Source organism: Xenopus tropicalis, chromosome 6, assembly GCF_000004195.4.
Source record: "Xenopus tropicalis strain Nigerian chromosome 6, UCB_Xtro_10.0, whole genome shotgun sequence".
NCBI classification, from domain to species: Eukaryota; Metazoa; Chordata; class Amphibia; order Anura; family Pipidae; genus Xenopus; species Xenopus tropicalis.
This window is the reverse complement of record NC_030682.2, coordinates 126,376,235-126,398,398: the sequence shown is the minus strand read 5'-3', so window position 1 is coordinate 126,398,398 and position 22,164 is coordinate 126,376,235. Positions and strand designations below refer to the sequence as shown.

At 40.6% G+C, this 22,164-nt stretch overlaps 1 protein-coding gene across 2 annotated transcripts in view; it reads left to right on the top strand.

The window, feature by feature from the left end:
- Positions 1-1,469: 1,469 nt before the first annotated feature.
- Positions 1,470-22,164, top strand: part of calb1 (calbindin 1) — a 33,929-nt gene continuing 13,234 nt past the window's right edge. The window contains exons 1-6 of one of the 2 annotated variants that reach the window (XM_012964953.2): positions 1,470-1,625; positions 1,898-1,974; positions 6,524-6,598; positions 15,695-15,775; positions 18,374-18,430; positions 21,085-21,162. In XM_012964953.2, the coding sequence (XP_012820407.1) occupies positions 1,547-1,625; positions 1,898-1,974; positions 6,524-6,598; positions 15,695-15,775; positions 18,374-18,430; positions 21,085-21,162 (447 nt within the window). In that variant the 5' untranslated portion in view covers positions 1,470-1,546. 2 annotated transcript variants of the gene reach the window in all.

The following is a 22,164-nucleotide window of genomic DNA, read 5'->3' as shown; positions in this document are numbered from 1 at the left end:
TTGACATACTACCTTCCACAACCCACTGCTTGTAAGTAAATGTCATAAGCATGCAAGCTTTATGGGTAATGCATGCCTGGGCCACCCCTTATTACCGGTGATTCTTTTAATTGACACCAAAATCCAGACTATTTATTGCAGTGTTTCTTTTGTTTAACAGCAGGATGGAAGGTTCGGTTACACACACTTATACCCACTCAGGCTCCGAGCAATGGTTTTCATAGGGACTTGAGGTAATAGCCCAATCATAGCTTGAGAGCCCTACAAAGTAAAAGGACTTTTGTAAATGCAGAGTAGTTGTGCATTAGTAGAATGTGTGGAGGCAGATTATTTTTTGTCATTAATGTATATATACAGAGAATAACAAAAGTATGAAATCAGGCAGTGCCAACTCCTGCTTAAGCCTCAATGTTACTGAACATCCACTTGGCCAATTCCATTATTTTTGAGAATTAAAGGCCAGTGTTGTTGGATTTGCACAGCAGAAAATCTGGTTGCAGTGTATCCTATAGGGGTCAGCTACTTACCCGAAGGTAATGGCAGCTCATCTCAAACCCAATCATTCAGCCCACAGAGTATGAATCAGGTCAATGCGGCCAGTGAAATGTACAAAAAACAGCCATTTAGACTGTTGACAACATGGGATATTTGTTAATCTATACCCCCCAGCATTCTCTGGCAGCATTCAGTTGTCTGATCCTGGGGCTTGTAAGGCAACAACCTGGAGTAGACTATTTTTTTTCTAGTTGAAAGGCAATTTATCTTACTAGTCTCAGTGTGGGACAAGGGATACCATACTATAAAACCACATCTCTATTACAGAATTTAGTGTTCATCCTGAGCCTTAGAAATCTGACCCTGCTCCTAGGGGTTTGTAACTGGAATTGTTCTAGGATAGGTTTACTGGGTCCCTTGGGCAGAAAAAAAATCAAAATCCCATTAGTCAGATATATTTTTAGTATATGCCTGGGTTGCTCTGCAGGACATCACCCATTTGTGTAATTCCTGCCTTTCCTGAGATTGGGTCTCAGCATTCCTGCGTTGCTAGGGTCTATTATCTCCATCTCCAGCCATGGTAACAGAAAGGATTTGATAGCACAGAGCAGGACTGCATAAATCCGTGCAGTTATGTACATTACACTCCTGTAGCTCCAACATCCTTGTAAGAATAAAGTCGAGTAAGGAATAGGACATAGATTGCAAGTTCTGTGGATCAGTGGCACATTTTCCTTGTGTTTCCTTACACTTTGTCTTGAGTATAACTGAACATATTTACTAGAGTTCTGTTTTATTGCCTGTGTTAGTAATGTGTAGATTTAGCGCTAAATACATACATAAGGGAGTAAGTATGATGCTAGAGTCAAGGTGAGTAAATGTAGGCAAGCCCCACAGGGCAGGGGGCGGGGAGTGGGAGGAGCCAGGCTGAGCGGCTCCCATATATAGGCAGCGCTGGTAGCTGGTTGGTACCTCCAAGCGGCACAGCCGATCAGCACCACGGACAGCAGCAGTCGCAGCAGCAGTAGTCGCACCGGCGCAGCCTTTCGCTATGGCACAGACTCACTTGCAGGGAGTGGAGATCTCAGCTTCTCAGTTTCTGGAAATCTGGCGTCATTACGATACAGATGGTGATTATATAGACCTGTCTATTCCTTTCCATGCAACTCTCTTTACTTGCCCAAGGTGCTTCTAACCCTTTCACTGCCAGCTGGCTGGAGCTGATACCTTCCCTCTGACACTGAAAGAGTTAAAGGGACTCTCATTACTTCTGCCCCCCTCCCCAAGCTCTAATTCATTGTGTTCTGCAACTTCTTGTGTCGTTAGGATACAAACTCCAGTCTTTCTCTTGCTTGGAACCAGCTGCACTTACAGTGCCCCTTCCATTGGTTTTTGTTTGCAGGGAATGGCTTCATTGAAGGCAAAGAACTGCAGAACTTTATACTGGAGCTCCAGCAAGCCAGGAAGAAGGCAGGGCTGGTAGGTGGAAATTATTCCTATAAAACTCTGCTGCAGGTGAATGTGGAGGCAGGGCTGCTGCAGAAACTCTTGCTTTATGAACACACAGCCTCTGCTTTGCTCAACCTACAAATCCTTATTCATGCCAGGGTGACAGTAATTAGAAACTATAAACAGTAGCAAGATATGTATCATTTACTAATTCAGCATAGGGCTTAAATAGATTTAACTGCAGCCTGGTTATCACTGGCATACAGTAAGTGCAAAGGTGAACTGATACAGTAACGCATAGCGAACACTAAGCAATTAGATTGCTTTCATCATTGCTTTCTGCACTTTTGCACCTTTGTTACTAAATGGATTTAATCTTCAGGCTTTGGAGCAGACCATGCATGTCAGACTGAGGGCCCCCCAGCTGCTGTTCAATGGGGTTGTGGGGAGTTGTAGTTAAAACAAAGCTGGAATGCTGTGGGCATTCATAGTTGTCGCTTAGAGGAGTTGTTTGAATTGGGCAAATTAATCTACAAAGAATCTCTACCAATATGTTACATTACATGATTCTCAGTACTGTACTATCTGTATTAAAGCAAATATTGAGTGGGTTTTAGCCTCTTACCTGGGACCGAAGTTTTTTTTTATATGTAAATCATTTTGCATTTGGTGAAACCAAGTTCAAGTCTAAAACTATCCTATCCCTGAGTCTGAGCAGGCAATGTACAGAAGGCAATACTGACTACACGGCTGCCTTACATAATGACCTTTAATGGTAGATCTCATACTGTGCCTGACTTCCCACATCTCAAATGTAAGTGGATAACTGTAATCCCCTAGGGTCTTAGGTGGTCAGTCCAGGTCTATAATCAATGGCATTATGTAAAATGATCTGGAGCTAGATGTCCCTGATTTATTGGGTTAAAAGCAAATGGATATTAAAATCTTTATTTAGACAACGACAATTTTAATGGATGCAAATGGCCCTAATCGTATTTGCCCTTGGGTGTCTCTGAGCTATTTCTGACAATCACCCGTCGCAGTGTCGTCCATATGTGCTGTCCATGGCCGGGGAACAAGCAAACTATTAGTGCTCTGATACTTTTATATCTATCACTGTTCCGGTCCATAGAATATTTATGGTTGTGCCACTTTTCCTACCACACATGTATGCCCAGGCCAATAGTATTATACAAAACATAAGAGCAACACATACAGAATTATCCTATAAACTGATCTAGTAGTTAGTTAGGTGGATTTTGTTTTTGTGAATTTTAATTACAGGCGGCAGATAGGGCTGACTATATGGTAAATAACTGGTTGCTGTTTGGGATTTTTGGACTTTTTCCTCCCATAATTATAAACTGTAAGGCAATAATCAGTCTGGTTAACATCATAATAATTATGAGTTGGTGGCAGTCTTCCAGTAAGTTCTATCTTGTAGGTAGTAATTGCACTCTAGTAATATGTTTGCCTAATTCTCTAGAATTTTCCAGGAGGTTGGGGCCCACAGCGTCATAGGGTCCCCTTGGGAAAAACATTTTGTTAAAATGTACAAAGGGCATTTTATATTGTTTAACCATTGTTCTGTTCAGTATGTTTATAGAATGTACAATATACATCTCCCTAGATGTTACTGAAGTGCACCTCAACCTCAGCCTAAAGGCAGCAGGTTGCACATCCCTTATTTATATAAATGACCCCAGCCTACTGCATAGCCCAACATTCATTAGACTGATAGTGGATAACCATCAGTGGTGTAACTGGCCCCCCCTCCCTGCAATTTTTTTAACCACTCCCAAGCATCAAATTATGAGTCACAAATAGCCAAGTCTTGGGGTTGAGCCATGTAGTCCATTTGGCTGATGATTATATAAACCATTGTGCTCACCAGCTAAATGTATTTACTAGCCTTGTTGACGGGAAACTGCTTGGACTTAAACAACTGCCTACAGAGGCAGGCGTTGGGCAGTTTGGTCAGAGTTGGCCAAAGTGGCTAACATTACATGTCTGCTTTGGTCATTAAAGTTTGATATGGCAAGTAGTCATTAGTGATGAGTGAATCTGTCCCATTTCGCTTCGCTGAAAATTGTGAAATAATAATAACAACAATCCCGCCTATTTGCATGTGACTGCGCCTATTTTGACACAATTGCAAATTTTTGTTGATGCGCAACAAAATTAGCGTCAGATTTTCTGTGAAGTTTCACGAAACAATTCACCAATGGCGAAATGCGGAAATTCGCTGCAAATCCATGCCTGGCGAAAAAATTCAGTCATCATTAGTAGTCATTCATCCAAAATTCAATTCCACTTAGACTTTCTGCCGCTGTATCATTAGCCAGTCTGTAGGATAGGAGTCCTGTTAGCTGCGTGTCAGATACTTTCCAAAGTCACTGCTGACTGTTTGATGAAATAAATTTTAGATAAAAGTTACTGAGCCATTTAGGTGTTCATTTTAATCTAAGGGAGTTGAGCCAGTGATGCATAGAATGTAATAATACATGAAGCCAGCAATATGTTTGGTTAGACGGATGCCCTTGAGGATTAAATGCTGAAAGTTCTAAAAAAAAAAAAAAACCACCACAACTTCATAATATATTTATTACTTGCAGGAAACAGACCTTGAGTTGTTAAACTTCCACTCCCAGAATTCTTCATCATAGGAAGAATTTTGAGCAAAGGTGTACGTTAGAATTGCGCTGGTGGTGGGCCAACGTATAAACAACCCTTAATCCATTTCATCCATGTTATTCACTTTGCCCCTTCTTATCTTATGATCCCTTATAGAGCAACTCAAGCCTGAAACATAGCAAATTCATCTTTTGCCATTGAGCTGGTATATCCACAATGTCATGATATATGATTTGCCCCCAATTTTTATTTTAACCTTTGTAATATCATGAAGGGTTTGGATTGGTCCAGACTTGCACCTAGAGATAGGGGTGAAACTGATGCAATGTCTTAGCTGTTTAGGTTGCATCGTGGGTAAAATGTGTACCCTTTTTCCCTTTAGTGAAGAGAAGATCCATCTCATCCCTATGTCAGAATCACACTGACAATTACAGGAACACATTTTTGTTAGGATTTAGGGCTGTAACTTGAAAGGGGGTAGACAAGACAGAGGTTGATGGGCTATTCCCTTTATACAGTACATTATTACATAATACGGTGGGAGGTTCCTAGATTACATTACAGATAAAGCTCATGATATTGCAGTTAAGCTCAAATAGGGTTGGCAAGTTTACCAACGCTATTATCACTTAATTTCAATATTTTACCTAGTAATGCAGTGATCTGACTGCACAATCATTGCACTGGTCACTGAGTGGGGTCAGTGGGATAGAGTTTTCCCTCTAAATGCTCCTACAGCAACCAGTAAGATGCCTGACTGCTGATTGGTTGCTATGGGTTCTAGACTTTCTCTGTGTTACTAGATGATACACAATTGAGGAATCTCAAGAATAGTTTTTCAAGAAATGCTTAAGGTACAACTTACAGAGATACTGGGACTGTCAGCCTCAAGCAACCCATTGTCTTGGCTTTACACAGTGGTAATGCAAGAGAACCATGGAATTCTCACCAGCTTGGAAATGGTGGTGGTTCAGGGTTCCACTAGTGAGTTGCATCAGTAGGCACTAATGGTTTTGCCAATGGGCATCCCTCAATTATTCAGGGAAAAATGCTGCGTTGTGGGCAAAATAACATGACAATTTGATGAGCCTTTTTTAAAATAGTTAGCTATAAGAATTGTCTCAAAAGTGTTCTCTGCAAGAACTTTGCAAAGAGATTGCCTCTTACATGTGAACTCAGCGCTGAATGTTCACCTCTGTGTATTATATATATCTATATATATCAGGGCTGGAACCAGGGGCAGGCAGAAGAGGCACGTGTCTAGGGCACAACAGTGAGGGAGTGCTAGGGCCCTAGATACAGGCACCTTCCGCCTCAAACTCCAACCCTGCTCTTTATTTCCCTGCTGTGGCTCTGCCAATTAGAACAAGTGGTGGCAGAAGATATTGACTAGCTAAGGTGCAGAGTAGGGGGAAAGAGTTGCTAAACTCAGTAGGGGGGAGGGGTTAGTTAAAGATGGGGGCTTGCCTTGGCCCCCCTTATGCTTTGCCCCAGCTTTGCTATATAACGATATATATATGTATTTTGTGTATATAAATATATAAATGATATTCCAATTCTGGACTGCCTAGTTGTTAGTGATGTACGGGTCAGCAGGTTTATTTGGACCAATAGCCACCAGAGGTGAATCACTTCAAGCCCCGCTAGTGATGACGTCAGGAAAGAGGTAGGGCAGGTATGTACATTGGCATGACATGGTGAGCCAAGTTGGGTTTTCCCATACACGCATCACTGCTAGTCGTTTATAGCTGCAGAATATTTATATATTGGGCCAGCTGGTGGATCCGAGGTTAGTGCGCTCAGGTGAAATCATATCCAGCTTAAAAGAGCTGGTCTGACTGCAGTTGCATCAAAGCTGCATGTGTGGCCGAGGCCTAGAGAAGTGATTGCAAACATTAGAACAGATTTCATGTATTGATGCTAATAAAAATGTCATGTTTTACAGGATTTATCTGACCAAATGAAAGCCTTTGTGGATCAGTATGAAAACAATACTGACGGAAAGATTGGAATAGCAGAGGTAAGATTTGGTGTTGGATGTTGGTGTTTGGATGTTGTTTAATACTAAAGGATATTCCTTTATCCTATAAGTCACTAGGATGTTTACTAGGCTGCAGCCAAAGTGCATTTACACAGATGTACATCATTTATAGCAGCAGTTTAAGTACCAAATGTAGCTAAGACCGAGTCGGAACAAGTGCTAGGCAGAAGAGGCACATGCCTCAATGGTGGGAGATGGTGGGGCGCTAGAGGCGTACCCCTTCTGTCACCTACCCCATGTCCTGGCCCTTGTCCCCCAGCCGCCTGCACCATGTTTACTGTCCCCCCATCAAGTGCTCATGGGGGTGTGGCAAGGTGGTTGCCTAGGGCATTCGACCGGCTTAGCCTGGTGCTGAAAATATATCAGCTGGTCGACACTACAGCAAGGGTTTGCCCAAGGGCTGGTGCACAGAACAACATAAATCAACAGCTTTTTCTGACTGAAACCATGATGTAACAGTGCAATGTGATGTAACAGTGCGATGTGATGTAACAGTGCGATGTGATGTAACAGTGCAATGTGATGTAACAGTGCGATGTGATGTAACAGTGCGATGTGATGTAACAGTGCGATGTGATGTAATAATGCGATGTGATGTAACAGTGCGATATGATGTAATAGTGCGATGTGATGTAACAGTGCGATGTGATGTAACAGTGCGATGTGACGTAACAACTGCAAAATGATACTATGATAATGAGCAGGAACTTGTGTCAAAGTGGTATTATACTGGGTCAGATTTAATTCAAGGAGAAAAACGCTTAATTTGAATTTAGATTTCCCCTTTAGATGTCTATTGAGTTTGGATGAGATAAATAATTTTTTTCTAATTGTACGTTCATTTCAATATGAAAAAATCCATTACATAATTATGTTTATTTATAGTATGTTTCAGCAGTTACTTCATTTTTTATAAGGAATATTCACCTCTAAAATGTAATAAGGATTAGACAGGGGGTCTGGCCGGCAGCCAGCTGGTGCTAATCTGCAAACCAATAATTAGTTTTTAAGGGGGTCAACTCTTCCTATGTCCCTATGTCAACAGTCATTTTACTGTATACCCAGAGGTGTGGCTGTTATACTGTGAAGGTAATAGGCTGTCTCCTTATAAATTACACCAATTAAAACTCTCTCCAATGATCCCACAGGCTGATAGCCGCGGCCATGCTCCTCTTCTTCAATAACATGCAAAAATGATAACCAGTTCAATTCTATTCCCATACAATTTAAATATAGAGCACCAAAGCAATGAATATTTTATATCAGTTCAGAACCATCTATAATTCATATAATCAATATAGCTTGAACGGCAGCACACTCGACTAATCTCCAAACTGTATATGAGTAAGACGAGCCCTGGGTACTGGAATAACACCTCTGCCGATCGTATTGGCTAGCAAGATTAATGAATTAAATGAGTGCATATGCATTAATGGGGTAACAGCCAAATTACACTTTGCTCACAACACTGCCCATCATAACTGGTCCTTTCTGTACTGTTGCAGCTGCAGTACATCTCTTGCTGAGAATGCTGGGTGTTCAGAACAGAAATATGGCTGAGGTTGCCATATGTGTGTGCCATGTGGCTCTCTGAGAATATAAGTAAAGGCCACTGCCACTGCTGGCATAAATGCTGATTCTTTCATATTTTAGTATTTCTGATATGATTATGAAGTCCCAAACAAGTGGCCATCCTGGATACATGTGTAGAATTAGTTAATTGATGTTATTGGGTAATCAACAATTCACAATTAAATGATAAGATAGGTTGCTGTAAACAAAATGTAATAGGTTAGTTGACTTGGCATTTGATAATATCTAATAGAATTGCATTTGAGTTCAGTGGCTACCTTATGTCTCCACAATAGAATTTATAATAGAATTATATAGCTAACAAGTTGCAAACATAATCTCTTGTGTATATACAATGGGCTGGTGGGTTTTTTGTTATTATTTGCACTCTTGTGCACTGGCCAGAGGCTATCAAAGCCTGATGGGTTGGCATATCCAGCTGGCACTCTAGCTCTTTGTCATCCATCATTGAGCCTTTGCTATAATGGACTCCTTTTTTCCTATGGGGTTCCCTGCTTCCATCAGCAGCTCTTAGAGCAGGAGCCCCACCCAACACTTTCATCTCTGGATACCTACTGCAAGATGAGACATGGGGTAGGGAGGGGAATTCAGTTGAAATTAGGTCTGGGCAGTGTAGTGCAACCACCATGGACCTTAGTAAATCTTCAAAGTCCAATATTCTTATAATAAAACACCATTTTCCACATAATTGGCACAGAAAAATACAGCACCTATGAATATATGCACACTTATAGACAGTGGGGAGGGAGGGGGAACACAAGGAGTGCAGTGATATCTAGGGAGTGCAGAAATTAAAGTGAAAGTGATTGCTGTGCCTATTAGGCATAGAGGCAAGGCAGACAATGTATGTTTTACAGCTGAGATTTTTAAATATCTTTGTAACAGGAATGTATGCTTTAATAAAAAATAGAATTTGGGTTTCATGTTTAACTTGAAAAAGAATTTATTGTACAGATTTTTGGGTCTGGGTGAAAAGTCCCCTTTAATAATGCTTAATCATCCCATCATGGTTTATATTCATGCAGTTTAACTGAACTGCAAAAACTAATCTGTCAAAAATGTGCAGAATAATGTATAAGAGGGCGTGGGTTGGTTTCAGGTCAACAGTGAGAATATCTTGCACTGGTTGAGGCAGTTTCCAGAATTTAGCCATTTTGCTGGAAAACTGAATATCTTCATTTATCAAGAATGGATAATTATCTTTCTGTTGGCTCTGAATTCATTGACATCTCTGTTTAAGTGACCTAGGGAGGGTCAGGTATATTGATTTAGAAAATGTTAGAGCCATTGTAATGTCAGGTGATGAAGTGCAATTAGGGGCGCTCCTCAGTCGCAAAATCACTGTTTCTCAGCTTAGTCTTGTAGAGTTCAGGAACATGGTGGAACTTGACATGCACTTACTGTATGAAAATAAGAGAAGATAATTGTGTTTGCTAGCCACACGTTTGGCCGATGGTGGGTTTGTCAGCCACACTCTTCATACCTGTAATCATCGGTTTAGTTAATTAATTTAGTGGAAAACTTAAAAAAACAGACACCTTGGCAGGGGGCTGGACTATAGCAGGGGTCCCCAACATTTTTTACCCATGAGCAACATTTAATTATAAGAAATGTTGGGCGGCAACATAAGTTTGGAATAAATCTTAAGTGGTGCCGAATAAGAGCTGTGATTTTTTATTTAGTAGGCCAATGTGGGCTGACAGACTACAGGAAGTTCTGTTTGGCAGTACACACGGTCTTTATGCCACCAAAACTTGCTTCCAAGTCAGAAATAAAAAAAAATGAGCACCTGTTTTGAGGCCACTGGGAACAACATCCAAGGGGTTGATGGGCAACATGTTGCACGGAAGCCACTGGTTGGGGATCACTAGAATATGTCATTGTTATGGTAGCTTACATGTATGGCAAAGAAAGACCTCTACTGGCTAAAACCATTGCCTGGAATATCTAGTAGAATTAAGTCTAAAACAACTGGACTTTTTTGAGTTTTTCTTGAAAACGTTTCACCACTCATCCAAGTGGCTTCTTCAGTTCAAATGACTGGTAGGGAATTCCCGGTATTTAAACTCTTGATGGTAGTAGAGTCACAGACATCCAATCACAATGGTTCCATTGAACTTGTTCAGTTAGGTGTTAGCTGAAACTGACAGGTGTAAGAAGGTATGATCCAATCACAATGGTACCAAGATTCTCATTGATGAAGGTGTTAATCCTTCAAAGTACATGACTGGAAGTGTGAACTGTTGTGAAACTGCCGGGGTAAGGATGTCAACGCGCCATTGTATGTTGGTGACAAGCGGTGTCTCAGGCCCCCTCCTCTGTTCAGGGATGGTTTTTCCAGGCTGGCATAAATGGCCTCTTTCACACCTCTTTCAAACCATCTGTCCTCTTGGTCCAAAATATGCACGTTACTGTCCTCAAAAGAGTGACCTTTTTCTTTGAGGTGTAGATAGACTGCTGAGTCTTGTCCTGGGGAGTTTGCCCGCCTATGTTGGGCCATTCTCTTACAGAGAGGTTGTTTTGTCTCCCCAATGTATAAGTCAGAGCACTTTTCACTACACTGGACAGCATAGACCACATTACTTTTCATGTGCTTGGGTGTTGGGTCTTTCGGGTGCACCAGCTTTTGTCTCAGAGTGTTGCTGGGTTTGAAAAACACAGGAATGCGATGTTTGTTGAAAATTCGCCTAAGTTTTTCCGATGTTCCAGCAACATATGGAATGACTATGTTGTTTCGCCTGCTGTGTTCCTCCCTTCTGTTTGTAGGTCTGGTCTTTCTGTTGGTCTTTGATTTGGTTTTGATGAAGGCCCAGTCTGGGTACCCACAAGTTTTCAGAGCTCCTTTTAGATGTTTATATTCTTTCTCCTTAGCCTCTGTACTGGATGCCACAGTTTCAGCCCGATGATGTAGAGTCCTAATTACACCCAGTTTATGTTCCAAAGGGTGGTGGGAATCAAACAGCAAGGATCTGTTTAATCCCTGACTATCCCATTGTGACTAGCTGCACAAAATACAAGGGGTTCATCTACTATTGCACGGGGTGCAAGTGCTAAAGAACTATGGAGTACAAAATTGCTCTCTTAGGACCCATGTACATGTCTTTTGTGCCTGGGACAATGATCTGTGCAGGTTCCCTCTGCACCTTATGTTTTTCATAATTAACAATCCAGCCAATCAAGGTGTAGAGTGTAGTGCTGCCTGGTGCAAGTGAGCGGTGTACTTAACCCCTGCCATAGGGGTCTCTCTACTAATGCCAACTCTGGATACAGCACTGCCATATGCACAATGTATGGAGAGTGCAAAAACCAAACAGGACACTTTGAGCCAGTATTTTGCACTTTTTAAGTTACCCCATAGTTGTTAAGTGAGTGCAAATACGTCAAAAGTCAGCTTGCCAATCTATTTGAGGCGTGCAATCACAATATCCACACCCTCACACTCCAGAACAGTGTAATATTGTATATCTCTTACTTTATGCCATGTTGATTACATAGCCAAGTTCTTTCCTCATTATCCATACCCTCCCCAAAAAGTTTTTGGTTGTGTGTCCTAAATCAGTAGGAAATAAATAAGAGTTTCTTGACTCTGGAGTAAAACAAAAACATAATCATTTTTTTTTTTTTTTTTTTTTTTAAATGCCAGGGGAAATACTTTAAAAAGCCAGAAAGACCCAAAATGCTTATAATGAATGTTATTTTAATTATCAATGTTCCTTATTTATCATTTAGGGTTCTATTTATAAAAGGCTGAAATAATACTGATACTTAGGATAACACCATTTCAGTAGCCGCTAGTTTATACAGTAGCCGCTAGTTTATATAGCTCACAGAATTTAAAGACAAAACAGTCTAAACTTTAGGCAGTTTTACCTGCGAGAATCTACAGAAAAGCCTTAGGCAATTCCCTTTGAGACTCCAGGGCATCATAATTTTGACTTCCTGGAACTTTCAGCAGGCTATAAAGCAGCACAAACTGGCCGGTAACTGTGGGCCACTGAGGGCTGTAAAGGAAATAAGCTCCATAAAGCTGCTGTGCACAGAAGAATGCAGCAGACAATTAATGTGCCAGATAAAAAATTTTAGTACTACAATTAAATATAGAATCATCAGTTCAGGTGACAAGCTAGCAAACTGCAAACTGCACTGATAAATCACAGCTGGCATTTATGAGATATGAACTGATTTATTCTTCTGGAAAGTGTGGCAGCTGTGAAACCCGTGTGCTTTGGAATCAGTCCATTTCCATTTAGTTGGATGGGAAGATGGGAATGTAGCGTGGAAATGGGACAGCGGCAACAGCCATTGGATTGTCTTGTCTTTATATAATGTAAAAGTATCCAAAGAAATTGGGAACATGTATCGTATATTTTCCATTTTCTCTGCTCATTCCATTGTGCTCTGTGTTGGCTGCCATATTGGGCTTGGAAAAAGGCACCATCAGTTGCAATATTATATTTATTTAGTGTGGCTTTCACTTTGCATTAGGCATATATATGTTGCCTTCTGAGCATCTGGGTGCCCCATTAGTTGTTTATTTGTGTAGGCCTTTCACACTCTTCTCAAGATGGAGTACATGTACATGCACAGGCATGGTGTATGTGATGTTTGTCTTTGGATTCCATTATCCTAAATACTTGTTTCCTCCTGTGTTAGGTACATGCACATGTTCTTTGATGATTTTTTTTTTAAAGAAAACACTGTATGTGTTGGGTACTTTGGTGTATACCCCTTGCTCTCTGACATGGTGTTGTGCCTCTGCCATGGTATTGCCTCTCTGGGCATCAATCTAATGGACTGAATGATTTGAGTAAAGGTGGTCTAATCCTTTGGTCTGGGGAGGTCACCAAACAAGTGGATAGTTTCACATTACTGCTGTGCATTGGTGCTGATACTTGCTCATTAATAGTTAATGCCCCATTGCTGTGTACAATGATGCTGGTAATGGCCACGCTGTTCTGGTAGGTGATGAGTATTTACACTGCTCAAGAGCATAAGGCCCTCCATCTCTCAGCCAAAGTTTAAGGGGCAAGTGTAGAGTTTCTGTATCCAAAAACCAGTCTGCTGAATGGTATAACCAAGGCCCTCCACCAAAGATTTGCCCAAATACTGAAATTAATTCAAGCTCTATTTTGCAAAATCTAAAAATTGCATAATCTGCAACAAAAATGTCACATTCAGCATTTTGTTTCATAGTCATGTGACCGATATCTAAAGATTCTGCTGAATCTGCATCCTGCAAAAAGTACAGTGATTCTGTTAAATTCAGAACTGTATCCGGTGCATCTCTAGTAGGTACCCACATGGGATACTTACAGTGCAATTGGGGTTCAAGGGATAAAATGCTGACTCCTCAATCAGAAGGTCACCTGAAGCTTTGCATGGGGGGTTGGGTACAGAATTAGATACAGAATTTTCTCTTGTAACTTGGCCCATTTCCCAGATTAATGTCACTTCTTCAGTGGGAGAAAACATTTATGGGTTGGGTAACTCTTCTTCTGTAAAAATGCTGGCCAGCAGCTCTGCCTTGGGTGTGGGTCAGTGAGTCTTGGCTCAGGTATGCCCAACTAGACACACAGGGCTCTGTTGTACAGTGTATTGTTCTTAGTAGTTGATATAGAACATTTTGATGCAATACAAGACTTGCAGGCTTTTTATCTTGTGCAGCCAATATCAGGTTAATGCACTGGAAGAGATAATCAATCCTGTTTATTATGGTATTCTGCATACCCTTTTATGCTTATTGTCTAATCATGTAGCTTGTGTAATGGAAAAACAACAACATTAAGGACATGTTAGTGCTGGTAGTTGTGGCTTTTAATCCCCTTTTCCATGTCGATCCACTGACCTTCAGTTTTATTGTGTCACTATAAAGATAAACTAACCGGGTCTGGGTTGTTTGCTGTGGTTACATTAACACCATTCCTCAAGCCGCCAAGCAGCCAAAGAATGATAAAAGAGATATAGAGGAGCAGGCTTATATAACTGACCAGTGATTTCATGTTAAACGAATAAGGGTATTTTAAAGGGTAAATAGGCTTACAGTATTTATAATTACTGCTTATCTTTATTAATTTACATTGTATACACTGAGTTTAAGCATTTGTGTGCAAGTGAGATTATTCCCTGTCTTAGATGAGACATTTTCCATATACTTCAGTAAAGCAGAACCAAATATAGAATGACTTGTCCTGTTATTAATGTTTCCACCAACCCCATTAAGGCGAGACACAAATCAATTCCCTGAGATTAATGCCTAAGGTGCAGTTAATTGGGTGCTTGTTGGAAGTGCATCGGTTTCTGTACCGCCGTGCATCACGTACTCTAAATGAACTCATATTAGCCATGCAGCGTAGGGAGTCTATAGGTCCAGTTTTAAAAGGGTGAGGTAGGACACCCTAATGCAAGGGTTTTCTATTGCAAGTATGGGACCTGTTATCCACAATGAATTGGACCTGGGGTTTTCCATATAAGGGATCTTTTATCATTCGGATCTCTATACCTTAAGTCTATTAAATAAACCCAATAGGATTGTTTTGCCTCCAGTAAGGATTCCTGCCTGGTTGCTGGGGTAATTTGAACCCTAGCAACCAGATAGCTGCTGAAATTCCAAACTGGAAAGCTGCTAAACAAAAAACATTCTAATTCAAAAACCACCACCTTAAGTCTCCCCATATTTCTCCCGTTCAGATGATCAGAAGCCTCATAGTAAAAAAAAACCGCTGAGCTCTGTAAAGAAAGTTCCCATAATGCCTCACTCCTGCACCAAGACCAAGACCGGTGAACATGCTCAGTTTGTAAGATTATGAGGAAGCTTCCTGCTGATTGGCTCAGATCCACATTACTAAGGGGGGGAGGGAGTTCTTAGCATTCTTGAGGGAGGGGGGAGCAGGAGAGAGGAGAGAGCCGCATGTCTCTGGCACAGGGAAACAAAGAGACAACAAATCCTGTTTCTTTTGACAGAGTCAAAAGCAGACAGAGTCAGTGCAGTGTTTCTGTGAGTGCTTATGGCTGTATTTACATAGACCTTTCTGATAAAACTTACATAGTTTTTACCTTTCCTTCTCCTTTAAGGTATGGAGATCCAAATTATGGAAAGACTTGTTAACCAGAAAACCTGAGGTCCCAAACATTCTGGATAACAGGTCCCTACTTGTATTATTATATTTCTCAAGAGAAGCAAAGGCAACATTCTCTCTCTCTCCCTTCTGTATGTATTTATATGAGGATTGGTTACAAATATATTAAACAGAAAGCAGAGGTTTATTCCTTAATCAGATTTATTACACAGAACTTGAAGGTTTTATTTTTCTCTTGTTAAAGGAACAAGTGGGGGAATATCTGACCCACATACAGGGCTCAATGGGACCTGCGCTTTTGGAGAGAGTTCTTTGTCTGGCAGAGAATGTTCCGCGTGTGTGACTGACGAGCACGGATCTCTGCTTCTGCTTGAATTTCATTCTGATTATTTGTACTGTTTTTCAGCTGGCTCAGATCTTACCCACCGAAGAGAACTTCTTGTTGTTCTTCAGGCAGCAGCTGAAGTCAAGTGAGGAGTTCATGCAGGTATTTTACCAATTCAGTCTCTTTGAAATTGCTGTTGTTACCTTTTAACTGAAGGATCAGCCACACAGGATTTGCTCTTTTGTCTGGATCAAAGCAATAATTCATATGGAGGTTCAGGACTGCGCAAAGTGAAGGATGTAGGGTTAGCATCTAGGCCAGAGATAGTTCATGTGTTGTTCATGGAACAGAATATAAATGAAGTATAGTGCATTTAATGCCATAACATTTTCAACAGAACAAAGAATTAATTGCAAGGATGTATCATTTTATTGAGGGTCCCACTGGCCCCCTATAGGCAGCCATTTTGTCAGGGAGACTTTTATCGTAGGGCTGTAAAGGTCTTACTTTGCCATCAGAGCTATTGAAACACTTCCACTTCTTGCATAATGGTAACTGCCCAGTACAGTTAGGCTCTATATATATACCCTCAAGAACCCAGTCCAGCACATTTCTACATCGCATAATCCTCTAGGAAAGCTTAAAGTATTATCTATCACAAGGATCTTGCTAGAAAGAGAGACTGTAATGGAGTGATTAGAATACTAATTCCCTTTTTTCTCTTCATAATGATATATATTGTTTTTTTAATCCAACAAACTGTTTCTGCCTTACCCTTAGGGGTGGGGGGCCCCTGGCCAGTTGCACAAAACATCAGTTGTCTGTGACTTATTCACAAGTAGCCAAGCACAATGCACAAGTAGCCAAGCACAATGCACAAGTAGCCAAGCACAATGCACAAGTAGCCAAGCACAATGCGCAAGTAGCCAAGCACAATGCACAAGTAGCCAAGCACAATGCACAAGTAGCCAAGCACAATGCACAAGTAGCCAAGCACAATGCACAAGTAGCCAAGCACAATGCACAAGTAGCCAAGCACAATGCATAAGGATATGTATGAGCCATGTATGCAGTTAGTTGTATAGACCTGTAGAAATGCTCCATATGGGTTATTTAAAGTCTACTGTATAAAATTGTGCCGTTCATGTGCATTTGAAAGTGAAAGTAAATCTTTATGATTCCAAAGCTCTTTATCACCTCAGTCATTCTGATATAATCCTGGCATATGGTCTGTTCCTGGCTGTGGCATTCTTTCCATGGTGTTGTTCACCTTTAAGTTACCTTTTAGTACGTTATGGAATAGCCGATTCTAAGCAACCTCATTTTTATACTTTGTTAATTATCTGCGTTCTTCTTCTAGCTCTTTCCAGCTCTCAAATGGGGGTCACTGAGCCCAGCAGCCAAAAAATTATTGCTCTGTGAGGCTACAAATTATTATATGAATTTATATATAACTATATTTATAGTTATTGTTACTTTATATTACAGGTATAGGACCCATTATCCAGAAAGCTTGGGACCAAGGGTATTACGGATAAGGGGTCTTTCCGTAATTTGGATCTTCATACCTTAAGTCTACTAAGAAATCAATAAAACATTAATTAAACCCAACATTATTTTACATCCAATAAGGATTAATTATATCTTAGTTGGGATCAAGTACAAGGTTCTGTTTTATTATTACAGAGAAAAGGGAATCATTTAACCATTAAATAAACCCAATAGGGCTGTTCTGCCCCCAATAAGGGGTAATTATATCTAAGTTGGGATCAAGTACAGGTACTGTTTTATTATTACAGAGAAAAGGGAATCATTTAACCATTAAATAAACCCAATAGGGCTGTTCTGCCCCCAATAAGGATTAATTATATCTAAGTTGGGATCAAGTACAAGGTACTGTTTTAATTTTACAGAGAAAAAGGAAATCAATTTTAAAAATCTGAATTATTTGATTAAAATGGAGTCTATGGGAGACTTTCCGTAGTTTGCAGCTTTCTGGATATCAGGTTTCCAGATAACGGATCCCATACCTGTACCTCAATAAAAAATTCAGTTGCTAATGTAATTTGGATCCTAGCAACCAAATAGCTGCTGAAATTCTAAACTGGATCGCTGCTGAACAAACAATGAAATAATTAAAGAAAAATGAAAAACACAAACAATAAAAAATGAAAACCAATTACAAAAGACTAACTCAAAGGTGAACAACCCCTTTAGGAAGATTTTCTCAGTATTTAGGATTTTGCCTGAAAGGGCTGGGTAATTCCTAATAGTCATGTGACACTTACTTACAACATCCTTACTTTGAAAGCCAGCACCTTTCATACTTCATGATTACTTGTACCCATATACAAACGACTAATCAGTTATCGATCCCCAAATTGTTGGATATTTTGCAGTCTAGAAATTAAATCAGGCAAAATAGCAGGGCTTTGTTAACTTAAACCAGTGGCCCAACAGTAGAGGATTGGCTAATGCCCCACCCGTGCACTTATAATGGACATCAGCGAATAATGTTTTTGGTTGTACAGACTAGTAAGCAAAGGATTGTATGGCTGAATGTGCTCAGGCTGCCTGGCCAATTTGAGCCACCTAGAGTCATGTTAATAAGAAAGCAAGAACATATCTTCATTGCACACTTCCCGCTGCAACCCAACTACATAGCTGGTGGAATCCAACCCCAGTAAAGAAATGCTCCCTTTTTGATACAATAACAATTCATTTTAACATTTTATAATCTTTTCTACTTACTGTTTATAGTCGTGGAGAAGATACGATACTGACCACAGTGGCTTTATAGAAACAGATGAACTTAAGGTAAGAAACTGTGTGCAAAATATACCATGGTCTCAAGTATGATTTATAGAGTGAGTTCTCAGTGAGTTCATTTCCATTGATAATCATGCCCAATGAGCAGGCTTTGCATACTTGGAGATGTGCTGAGCATGACATTGTGTCAAGTGATAATACTAGCAGAGCCAGGGGCGGACTAATGCACAGGCTAACCTAGGCTATAGCACAGGTGTGATCAGTGGCCCATCTAGCTTTTATTAAAATTTGTATTTCTGTTTATTTTTACTTGCACTGGGTGGCACTGTTTGGGTGCACCCTGCACCTGGGAAAAGGCAGACAGGTAAGGTGCACTTGTGTGCCCGGGGCACGTGCCAGTGGTGTCACCAAGCCCACCCCAATGTAGAGAGCTTGGGTGCATGTGTGCCTGGATCTTATGTATGCATCTGGACGCACCCAACCACTGACATGAGTAAAAATAAAAGCTAGATGGGCTCCTGATCACATTGGACCCCTTGGCATGGACGTGGCCTGCTGCCTAAAAGGCCTGTGGAGAGTGCACATTTGCTTCATACTATTGATAGCGCCAGCTTTCCTTGGCCTGTGCTATTGATAGCGTCAGCTTTCCTTGGCCTGTGCTATTGATAACACCAGCTTTCCTTGGCCTGTGCTATTGATAACGCCAGCTTTCCTTGGCCTGTGCTGTTGATAGCACCAGCTTTCCTTGGCCTGTGCTATTGATAACGCCAGCTTTCCTTGGCCTGTGCTATTGATAGCGCCAGCTTTCCTTGGCCTGTGCTATTGATAGCGTCAGCTTTCCTTGGCCTGTGCTATTGATAACGCCAGCTTCCTTGGCCTGTGCTATTGATAGCGTCAGCTTTCCTTGGCCTGTGCTATTGATAACACCAGCTTTCCTTGGCCTGTGCTATTGATAACACCAGCTTTTCTTGGCCTGTGCTATTGATAGCGTCAGCTTTCCTTGGCCTGTGCTATTGATAACGCCAGCTTTCCTTGGCCAGTGCTATTGATAACACCAGCTTTCCTTGGCCTGTGCTATTGATAGCGTCAGCTTTCCTTGGCCTGTGCTATTGATAACGCCAGCTTTCCTTGGCCTGTGCTATTGATAACACCAGCTTCCTTGGCCTGTGCTATTGATAACACCAGCTTCCTTGGCCTGTGCTATTGATAACACCAGCTTCCTTGGCCTGTGCTGTTGATAACACCAGCTTATCTTGGCCTGTGCTATTAGTGATGCTAGCTGTACAGAGACTGCATGACATAGGTACTGTAGTTCATTATGCCAGCCTGCATTGCATGGCACATACCATTGCTGATGATGGTTGAATATAGCTGGCATGATTAATAATATGAATAAATCTAGATGTACAGACATTGCATGGTGCATGCCTAATTTGTCAGATAATTAATAAATTAATAATATGGTTGATAAATATAAACCTACAGTTATTGTCAGGCTAATTGTATGCTCAGGGTATAATATTGATACTGCCAACTGGCAGAGACTTCATGGCACATCTAAGTGGTGATGCCAGTTCCTTGAAATGTGGCACTGATAATTATGTCTTTGGTACAGATTTTTTTTTCATATACTTTTAACTGAAAAAAAGCTGAAAAGGGCAGAGACTGATTGGCATGTGGCACTGAAAATAATGACTGCCGCACAGAGAGAGAAATTGGTATTTGGCATTAAAAGGCAGCTTTATTCTATTGCGCTGCAATATATAGAATTCAAAGAAAGGTCTGTACTGTAATAGCTGTGCCTGCAGCACTTTGTTGGCTTGACATTTGCAGGGGATAGTCATATCTGGAGTGGGAATTGGTTTTCCCGGACAGTGTATTACATTCATACCTGGACAGTCAGGCATTTATTTAGAATCAGTCATTTATCAAGCAAATAGTAGAGGTAGAATGATTGCAAATCAAGAAACATTACTCTGGAATACATTGTACTGCTATGGTATTCTTGTGTTAGTCTCTTTCCTTGGGTTCCTGGTAAAGTACAGTAATAGCACTGCTTACTAAACTTAGCAATACCTAAATTGTATGCATACTTTGTACTCCAGAATATCCTGATGAATAGTAAGAAAAAGATTATTTTTATGTTTTTAATTAGAATTTCCCTAACACAGATGCCCAAATGGGCTGGGACTAGGAGTAAGCCTGGTAGGTTGGGTGATTGCAAGGAAGCTGGTTGAGCAAAGCAGCAAGTTAGTCCCATGTAATATGTCATTAGTTAGACCACTAGTAAGGTCTTGGCTCTGGAATGGCAGTTTGTCCCGAAACTAAAAGGAAACTTTAAGTTAACCTTCCTGTTCATGAAGCTTCATTTAGGACTTATTGGAAGAGCACGCAGAAATAGAGATGCCAAAAGCAGATAAGATTGGTTAGGCCTTCAGTATCTCAGCCAATGCTTCATCTCCAAGTCAAATCCAAATTAAAAGGATTCACTGATAAAAATATATATGCATTAATCACAGGCTTTCTCAATTGCTTCACTGCTTTTACTCTATGGGCCATCTTTCCTCTTGTATCGGTTATTGGTTGTCTTTGTATGTAAATCTGTATGTTCAGTGTATACACCCATTTATTGTACAGTGCTGCGAAATATGTTGGTGCTTTATAAATACAGGTTAATAATCATAATAATAATGTCTCTACAGAGCTTCCTTAAAGACTTGCTAAAGAAGGCAAACAAACCATGTGAAGAGACAAAATTAGAAGAATACACACATACCATGGTAAGAATTCACTTTGTTGTGCCGTTAAATATAACACATTACTGTGTTGACATTAAGGTTTTGTATCTTTTAGCTGTGAATGTTGTTATAGTGCACAGTATTGTGTTTGTACATAGTTGTAGAGCGATATAGGTTTAAGGTCAGTGGAAGAGTGAGCCATAAATGCTTGGCTTTCACAGATCCTTAGCTTCTGTATTGGCTGTCACTTACTTGGTAATCATTTCTACAGCAATTTATACTGTATTGTGTAGAACTGGGCAGGTATTTTGGTTAATCTTGGAGGCTTCTAGTATTACATTTGCCTTGGGTTACTCTTGACACTTCTTGTACCCCAAGTCTCTTTATAGTCAGTTCCGACTCTTGGGGCTGCCACTTAGGGAGCCGAGAGAACCATTTTGAACAAATTGGTGGAAAATCAAGCAGTCAGAGAGAGAATTCCAGATATGTGCACCGTGTTTGATTCTATCAGGGTCACTCTTTGGTTTAGGAATTGGTCATACCCAGCAGTAATATACATTCATAAGGGCCATGGGGTTTTGAATATTGGTTTTAGAGGTTAGTCATACCCAGTGGTAACAGACTTGGATAAGGGCTATGGGGGTTTGAATATATAGGTTGGTTATACCCAGTAGTAACAGACATGAATAAGGGCCATAAGGGTTTGAATATTGGTTTTAGAGGCTGATCATACCAAATGGTAACAGACATGTATTAGGGGCATGGTCTATGAATATTGTTTTTAGGGGTTGGACATACCAGTTGGTAACAGACATGGATAAGGGCCATCAGGGTTTTAATATGGTGCCTAAATATGCTATGGAACATTAATGTAGGGTTTGGGCATGGTATACACATAGTAGATTTAATAAAAGCCTATTTTAGTTCTTTAGATTCAGTTGAATATTTAGTCTAGAGGGGGGTCATTTGTAAACAATGGGTGCATTTGCACATGAGCAGTAACCCATGGCAACCAATCAGCCCTCTGCTTTCATTGTTATACCT